The sequence below is a fragment of the Morus notabilis genome, unplaced genomic scaffold, assembly GCF_000414095.1.
Source record: "Morus notabilis unplaced genomic scaffold, ASM41409v2 Scaffold2151, whole genome shotgun sequence".
In the NCBI taxonomy this organism is placed as follows: Eukaryota; Viridiplantae; Streptophyta; class Magnoliopsida; order Rosales; family Moraceae; genus Morus; species Morus notabilis.
The window spans coordinates 52,698-62,240 of record NW_010365459.1 but is presented as its reverse complement, the minus strand read 5'-3'; the positions used below and the strand labels follow the sequence as shown (position 1 = coordinate 62,240).

The window sequence follows — 9,543 nt, the reverse complement described above, 5'->3', positions numbered from 1 at the left end:
TATTGTCTTTGTTATTCTCTTTAATTTCCAACAATATTTTGGTTTTCACATTTGTTTTATAACAATATAACCTTTGTCCTTTTCTTTTTTCCTTGTCCTTTTTTCTTTTTTGGATGTTTTCTTAAGCATTTTCTTTTCTTCTTTTCCTCCATGTACGGAGTAAACACTGGCATTAACATTAAAAGACAAACATACGAGGATCAAACCATTGTGGTGCAAATAAAGACCTCTGGTGTTTACCTTTTGTTTTCTTTGAGCAAATCGAGATGAACATTGTTAAATATGAGGAATGCGTGCACCAGTTCGGGCATAACGACACGTGTCTTTTTTTAAAAAAAAAAATTTCACATATTTAAATGCATGGTCATTTTATGATAGGGTATATAATTCCTGCACTGTGGTTCTCAGAGAGTAAATTAAAATAAGAGTGCATTATTCAATATAATCTAGTGAAAAACAAATGGTTTAAAGGAGCACAACAATAATATCGTATTACGTCTAAGATTTACCCGATTTATGTGGAGAGGGCACTTAAATGGATCTCATCAATTAGTCGAGACAAAGTTTTGAACACCATGGTTATTAAAAAAAAAAATATATATATATATATATATATATATTAGACCTCGTTCATTTCATCAATTCGAGTTTAAAATTCAAATTTTACTAGAGTATAAGACTCTCAGAAATAGTCACATCTATTTTTTTTTTTACTATAGTAAAAAATTCTCACATAAATTCACATCTCAATTCGAATCAACGAACTAAATGGGCCCTTAATATCATATTTATTGTAACCTGCAAAGGAATTTTCATACCAACATTTGAGAGAAATACTCTTTTTCAGAAAATTACAAAATTACCATAAAGTTTTGGAATAATTATTTATTGGTTGTTGAAATTACAAGATCCCCCTCAAAATTAAGGGTAGGAAACTAGGGGCGCGTTTGAAACTCGTTCCAAAATGATTTTATTTTTTATATAAAAATGAAAATGAAAACGTTTTCAATCTCAGACATAAATCATTTTTAAAAATGCGTTTAGTAGTTTTATCGAGAGATTATTTTCAATGTAAAAAAAACTCAATAATGCCTATCTTTCTCTCTCTGCTCGAGAGAGGAGAAAATGAAAACAAAAAATGAAAAACGACTAAAAGTCATTTTTTATTTCTCTTTCATTTTACACTAAACTAAAAAATCGTTTTATTTTCATTTTTTTTGTCTTTATTGCACCAAACACCGTTTTAAAAACGTTTTTATTTTCTTTCTCGAAAAAAATAAAAAATTAAAAATGAGATCAATTCTAAACAGGACCTAGAATTGAGATCTATATTTGAGCTGATAACCACTTAGAAAGGTTTTTTCTCCGAGATTGTCTTTTTTATGGCGTTTTTAAATTTATATCTTGTATTTTGAGGTTATCAAAAAAAAAAAAAAAACCATACTTTTTATCTTCCAAAAAAAAAAACATACTTTATACAACAACAATAAGTGTGGTGTCACTTCTTTTCTTTTCTGTTTTTCTTTTTTATTCAAATGATTTGGTTGTCAATTTAATAAGCCATAATTATTCTACTTTTCGCTTTCTCTTATCCTTAGAAAAATGTTTGGAGTAATTTCATCAATGTCTCATAAATCTCGTATCTTATTTCAAATGCCCCATAAATTTTAAAAATGGTTCATTTTGCCACTTAAAGTATAAACTAGTTCAAAACATTCCTGAATTAATGCTATTTCTTAGATGCTCTTTAAACTATAGATGCCATTTCATCATTTTGTTAGTCTTATAGATATAGGAGGTATTTTAAATTAATATATGTAATTTAAGGGATGAACTGAGTCTCTTTTTAAAATTTGGGTGACATATTGAAATAAGATAAAAAATTAGAGGTATTTACCCTAAAATCCTTCAATCTATTTGTATTCTTAAAACACTCTCAGTCTCTCCCAAAAAAGGAAAAAAAAAAAAAAAAAAAAAACGCTCTTAGTCATTATTAAAAATTAAACCCTTGGGAAAACCTGATTAAATAGAAAGAAGAACGAGCGTTTGCTGCCACGTGGGACGAGTGGAACCAAAAGACAGCAGCACATGGTTGTAGTGTGGTAACACATGACTTGGAAGGTAGAGGTGCGTGAAGGCGTACAAATACAATAACAATTTTTCAGAAGTGAAAAGTAGATTTTTTTTTTTTTGGATTTTTACATTTATTTTTTAAACTTATGATTTAATAAATTATTTTAAAATTTTTAATTTTAATAATAAATTTTCTCAATTTGTTTATCTGTTACAATTAAACTTTGACAAATGAGTGTTATAAACAAAGGGAAATAGACGTGCAATTCACATGTTCGGTTTTCAAAGGACATAACCGGTATTCTAGCAACAATTTAAGAAAAAAAATAAAAAAACTAATGTTTTTAATAGGGGATAAAAGTGTTATTTTGAAAAAAAATTTAGGGGGACTTTATTTTATAAATGTAAATGTTTTAGAGAAAATGATTGGAACTTTTCAAATTATATATAATTACAAATTTATTCTCTTCTTGATCATCATAGAGATGCAAGAACGGGCGGGCACGATCCGGCCTAGCTTGTTCTCCTTAGGCCCACGCCCGGGCCGGCTCAGTGCACGAATTTTGTAGGCCAGGTTGGCCTGTATAAGAATTACCTCAACCCAGCCACACCACATGCTAATTTTACGTGGATCAAGCTACGCCGTACCGTGGGCATTGAATGAGCTGGCTCATTCAAGGTCCATCTTGGCCCATCATGGGTTTAGATGAGCCAGCCCATCTAAGCATGTAATTTTTAATTTTTTAATTTTAATTTTTTATTTTAAAATTTCTAAACAAGTTAATAAATATAAAAGTTTGAATAGTCAATGGAGATATGAAAATAGATATTTTATTTACGATTGCCTCATTAAATAAAAACCCAGTAGGACAAAACCTTGATAAGAAAAAAATAGTACAATCAGAATAATTATATATAAGATGTTTACAAAATTACAATAAAAAAAGAAAAAAAAAGCATGAATATATTATGGGCCTAGATGGGCCGGGCTGGCCCAATATGGACCTATATGGGCCAGCCCGTTATGGGCATAGACGGGCCGGCCTAACCCAGCCTAGCCCATGGGCCGATATATGTTGTCCCAGCCCAGCCCATCCCACCAATATTTATGGGTTGGACCGTGTCTTGAACAACGACCCGGCCCGTTACTGTGTCAGGATGGGCCTGGGCCGGCCCACGGACCCCGGCCCATTGTTGCATCTCTAGATCATCACTCGCTTCAACGTCAAATGTATACAAAATGTCATTGAAAAGCACACAAAAAAAACTACAAAAATAAAAATTCTCAAAAATAAGATTTACCGATAAAAAAACATAAATAACCAAAACAATTTATTCTCGGTACTCAAATTTAGGATTTTTAATTTTTAATTTTATTTTAGAGTATTTTGAATATTTTTAAGTCAAAATCGAGTATGTACGACTAATAAAAAAGTATGGATTTTGTGTAGTAAGTGCAAATTAATGGTGTAAAATACAGGGGGGTGTCATGCCTAAATATAAGTATAAAAAGATAAACAAACCTATTTTCTTTCTTGTCCTCGAACAATTGACAACAATTGGTCTGTAGACTCACAGTCCACTGGATATTAATTCTTAAGGGAAAAGAGCAGAATGGCGCAAAGAAAAAACTTAGTAGGATTAATACCCGAAACATGTTTTCTGCTGCAACGGCTTTCTATCTTATTTTGTTTAGTTTTTTTGGCGCAATAAACATGTTAAGTGAGAAGAAATTTGCTCATTATGCAAAACATAAATAACGGCAGAACTTCATGAAATAGTTTTTCTACGTAAGAGTAACTCAAACCCAATCTCTCTTGATGAGAAGACAACATAATAAAAATGAGTTAAATTTGTCAAATTTAAATGAACGTGCATGTGAAGATGTGCGAATTGCAGAACTCATTAAGTGGTTGGCTGTTTAAGTGTCTGCGGTGGACGCGTGTGTTCACTAATTTTAGAATTATGGTGCTATTATTTATTTATATACGTAAAGTGCGAGCCATAAACCTATATTGTATAAAAAAAATGTAAATTTAAGCGCGTTTGAAACTCGTTCTAAAATAATTTTATTTTTTATATAAAAATAAAAATAAAAATAAATACATTTTCAATCTCAGACAGAAATCATTTTTGAAAATACGTTTGGTAATTTTATCAAGAGATTATTTTCAGTGTAAAAAACCCATTAATGTCTCTTTCTCTCTCTCTCTGCTCGAGAGAGGAGAAAACGAAAAATAAAAATAAAAAACGACTAAAAGTCATTTTTTATTTATCTCTCATTTTACACGAAATCAAAAAATAGTTTTCATTTCCGTTTTTTGTCATTATTACGTTAAAAGCCGTTTTAAAAAGGTTTTCATTTTTTCTCTCTTGAAAAATGTAAAAAAATAAAAACGGGATCAATTCTAAACACAGAATTCACATTTCTCACTCATGTATGCATTAGTGGGATGCTAGGGGACAGCTGTTAGAGCGTAGTCTTGTTAGAGCCAAGTCTAACATGGGATTTTTGTCTTAACCTATTTCTGGTAAGATATGTAGGTGGATGTTTTTATGAACATTTTGCACTTCCCAGTTGTCGTTTTTCCTAGCTTGTATTGTATGGTTGAATGTTATCCTTGTCCTAAAATGTTGGAAAGATTCGTCACTGTAATTACCATCATTATTAGCCTTCAAATCGCATAAGAGAAATGGAATTGATCAACAATATTGACAATGCAATGAATTGACCTCTAATGTTTAACAATACATTGAGAATTGTTTACAATTCTAATTTATTTTGCTTTTGTTTGAGTTTTACGCGATTTAATTGCTTGAACATCGGTGTCCTACTTGTTGTAGGAATTGTACTCATTGTAAATGTCATCGTTAGCCTTTAAAATCCCACCAAAAGTGGATTTATCAATATTGACAATACAATTAGAGAATTCTCAATTCCTACTATTTTATATTTTCGCTCGAGTTAAGATTTTAATAAAAATACCACTTGCTAGCTAATTTCTTTCTTTCTTTTCTGAATAGAAAAAGGTCCAAGAGTATTGGAGGTTTACTCATAGTAATTGTAGTCATTATCCTTTGAATTGCCTCCGAAACTCGATTCCATCGATATTGACAGTTCAATGAAAATCTTTATTGCTCTGGCTTATTTTATTAATTTTTGCTTTAGTAACAAATTAATCACTAATACCTTATTCATTTCACCGATTTGAGTTTTTAATTTTAAATTTATACAATAAAAAACTCTCAGAAAATGTCGCATCTAACTTTTTTTGCTACAGTGAAAAACTCTCAAAAAATGTCACATCTCAACTCGAATTGAAAACTTGAATCCGCGAAGTGAACTAGGCTTAAGATTAGAATAGCTTTTGTAGTTTTTAGCTGACAAAGTCATCTATATCCCAGGATGCTTAATTCATTGCTCAACATTTTTTTATTTATTTTATTACGTTTTCTTTCTTGCCAATGACAAGACAAAGAAGAAAATGTTTATCTTTTCATTTTGTTTGTGGTGTTTGATAATTTCCAAGTAAAAGTACATGATTGACTCCCATGTTCTCCCTTGCTTCTCAGATCAAATAATTTGACATCGGCTGAGCTTTCAAAAATTTCTAGTTAATTGTCTTTTGAGAGAGATAAGATCCGTTTAGTTCGCTGATTCGAGTTGAAATGCAATTTTATGTTAGAACTTTTTACTATAGTAAAAAAATTAAATGTGACTATTTCTGATTGTTTTTTACTGTAACAAAACTCAAATTCTAAACTCGAATCGGTGAAATAAACAGGACCTTAATCCGCCGGTTGAAGAAATTGGCTTGTCGACGTTATTACATACATTGTACAATCTATGCATATGTATGTATATACATATCTGCTTATTCACCAGATATATCAAGGTTTTTCTAGTATAAATTAATAACTTATAATATAAAATAGCCCTGTCCCCTTTTTTTTTTTTTTTAAACTAAATCCTGAAATCACCACTACTATTTGAGAAACAAACCGTCATTTCCGTGCCATGTTTATAAATTTTCCTTTTCATTTTAATTCACAAGAATCACAATACAAGCTGTTAATTTGAGTAATCTCATGTAACTTCTATTAAAAAAAAAGTAAAAAATATATATTGGAGAAACTAAATTTACGTATTTTCCCTCCAAATTGTATTTTGAAAATAAATATAGAGACAAATGTTCAAAATGGTTATTTGCATCATTTTTTTTAATACGGTGTGAGACCTGTGACTCTCACTTTTACTTAAGAAATGAAATCACCAAATTGAACCCTGGTGAACACACGCACACACTCATATATCCAACCACTTGAGCTAGTTTCAAGTGGCATAATTTGCATCACTTTGTTAAGATAACAAATTGATGGTATAAGATAAGCATCGGGTGCGATTTATAAAATTCTAAGGTTTAAAAGTCAAAATGAGACAAATTTCATAGTTGGCCAAAGTGAAATTAACCCTAAATTTAAATTATGTTTTTGGCCAATAATTTTTGACAGCTTAATAAAAATAGAATAGGTCTTTTTATGATAGGCTTACATACAAGTAGTATACGTTTCTAACTGTTGTATAATATAGAAATCTTGATAAAAATCTACCATAAAATTTTCTAAACACAATTTACTAAAATATCTTTAAAAAATGTTTTAAAACACCCTAAGTGTTAAACACCACTAATAAAATATGAACTTCAATTGTAAATCTCATACTATTAGATTAATTTTTTATTAATGGGTGTTACTTTGTACTATTATTGTCAAATAGTGTTGCTTTATTGAATGCTTTGCAATAAATGTCTTTTAAACAAATTTCTTTTGATTAAACTAAATGAACAAATAAAAATAAACTTTTTTTTTTTTTTTTGCTTGGAAAGTAAACTAACGTTTCACGATTGCATGAAGAACAATTTCAGGAACTTGCCATCTGCACCTCATGCACCACATCTTTAACCAACTTTTTCCATGGACCAAATTCTACGGTCCAGATTTCCCCGTTCAACAATCCAAATTCCCCCTTGTATGGTCCAAGAAAAACCCCATCTCTTTTTTTTTTTTTTTTGTTTAAAATCTTTTTACTTCCATTATTCAGATGCTCACAACTTTTTTTACACGTATATTTGCCTTTTGTTTTCTTTCTTTCCTTTCTGGGTCCCACCACCCCTGTTCGCAACAAATCAATGACAGCAAAAAGAAACAGAAATAAATATAAATAAAAAATAAAACAGAGAAAAATAATAAAAATGAGTCTGAAATTGAAAGCACAGCCTCCTTCTCCAATTCCTTCCTTTTTCGTTCTCGACCTCTCCGCCTCCAACTTCCTCCTACGCTCTTAAATCTCTCTCTCTCCCTCCCTCCCTCCCTCTCCCTTTCCTTCGATCTTCGGACTTCTCTGAAATCTCCGGGAACTTTCTCGAATTTTCTCTTTCGAAGATTCCTCTCCGGAAAATGCTGATGATCATCAGCTGAGCCGAGTCTGGTTTTCGGGAGGTAAAACAGCGCTCTCTCTCTCATCGGAAAATCGCTTTTCTGCAGCTGGCTTGACTTTCTTGTGTTGAATGCGGTCCGGCAGAGTTGAATTTTGATTCTTGAATCGTATTATGTGAAATGAGATTCGCCAGATTTTGCATGCATGCTCAAGTGAATATACTTGAATTGCAATTTCAATTTCTATGGCTGCTAGAACTAAAACAAGTTTTTAAAGTCAGATACTAATTATTCCTGCGAGTATGTAGGACAGGTGAATTAATTCATTGGCAGTGAAAAACTTTTAACATTTCATCGGTGTTAATGGGAATAAGAATTTCTTTTCTATTCTTCATTATTGCACTTTCTTGTGATACTAAGATCAATGTTCATTTTTTGCATTCAACTTAGTTGTTTGCTTGAGGATTTTTACTTAATAGCTGATCATTTACCAAGAATGAGTTAATACTGGAAATAACAGGGGATTTTTTTTTTTGTTACTAATGACCATTGAAGCAATTTAATTTGGTGATAACTGTGGTACGAGAAATGATACAAATTGTGAAAAAAATTTCTCATAAAATTATTATGAATATCATGGATTGCATGTGTTATAATTTTGTGGATTCTGCAAAACTGAAATTACAATTTTGTTCAAACTTTTTATTACGAACAATATATAGTAGTCGTGTCATGAAACGGTTTTTCTTTTACTGGGTTTGGTAGTTCTGATTGCGTTTTGACATTAGCTAAAAGAAAACAAAAATGACTGGACGATATTGTACTTTTTCAGGGTTTTAAGCTGGTAGATTGTGTTGGTTATATATAGTCTTGGAAGGATGACTCCCTATATTGTTGCTGTGGTTGTTCCTCTGGTTGTTACTCTTATTCTTCGCAATTCGAAGGGTGCGAAGAAACGAGGATTGCCAGTTGAGGTTGGTGGGGAGCCTGGGTACGCAATCCGAAACCGCCGGTTCACTTACACGGTACAATCAGCATGGGACGGTGTCTCCACTCTCGCAGAGCTTTTCGAGCAGTCATGCAAGAAGTACCATGATAAGTGCTTCCTCGGAACTCGGAAGCTGATATCGAGGGAGGTTGAAGTCGCGGAAGACGGGAGATCCTTTGAAAAGCTTAATTTGGGAGAGTATGAATGGCTTACTTATGGGAAAACATTTGAAGCTGTGTGTAACTTTGCTTCAGGTTTAGCTCACCTTGGCCATACAAAGGAAGAGCGAGTAGCAATCTTTGCTGACACAAGAGAAGAATGGTTTCTTGCACTGCAGGTTATCTGTATTAATACTAAACTTTCTCCCTTGAATGACCACACATCATGATTTTTTTTTCTCTAATAGTTTCTTTTAACATCTAAAAAATGTTTGTTTGTAGCACCTATGATATGGTTTGAGTTTATATCAGTTGCATCCTCCCGAGTATAGTTTTTGAGTGGCATGATTTTTAGGCAATGAGGTGATTTAAAATTTCACAAAAGCATGAAAGCTGTAGTTCGTAAATTGTCCCCTTTCATTTCAAATAAATAAGACAAAAATAGGTAGCCATAATCCAGGAAAAACAAGAACAAAAAGGCTGATGGTACTTTTCTCCTTTGTCAGAGTTGCTTTAGACGCAATGTCACTGTTGTCACCATATACGCATCTTTGGGGGAGGAAGCTCTCTGTCACTCGTTGAATGAGGTGATCTCTCATTTCTATATTTTCATTAGTTCTGTTTTTTCGTTTACTCTGTCATAATCCTCTTTATTATCATTAACATTTTCTTCTGTCCAGACAGAGGTTACAACTGTAATCTGTGGGAGCAAAGAACTGAAGAAACTTGTGGAAATAAGTGGACAACTTGATACCGTGAAACGTGTAATTTGTATGGATGATGAAATCCCATCTGCTGCCTCATCTACCTGGAGTATAACTTTGTTCGCTGATGTGGAGAGACTTGGTCGAGAAAACCCTGTTGATGCAGACTTACCTCTTCCTGCTG

General features: G+C 32.1%; 1 protein-coding gene across 1 annotated transcript in view; it reads left to right on the top strand.

Annotated features, from left to right (window-relative positions):
• The first annotated feature begins 7,339 nt into the window (after window positions 1–7,339).
• Window positions 7,340–9,543, top strand: part of LOC21387894 (long chain acyl-CoA synthetase 9, chloroplastic) — a 12,519-nt gene continuing 10,315 nt past the window's right edge. Inside the window, 4 exon segments of the mRNA XM_024172258.1 lie at window positions 7,340–7,572; window positions 8,342–8,834; window positions 9,162–9,242; window positions 9,336–9,543. The exon segment at window positions 9,336–9,543 is cut by the window's right edge and continues 17 nt beyond it. Of these exon segments, the coding sequence (XP_024028026.1) occupies window positions 8,388–8,834; window positions 9,162–9,242; window positions 9,336–9,543 (736 nt within the window). The 5' untranslated portion in view covers window positions 7,340–7,572; window positions 8,342–8,387.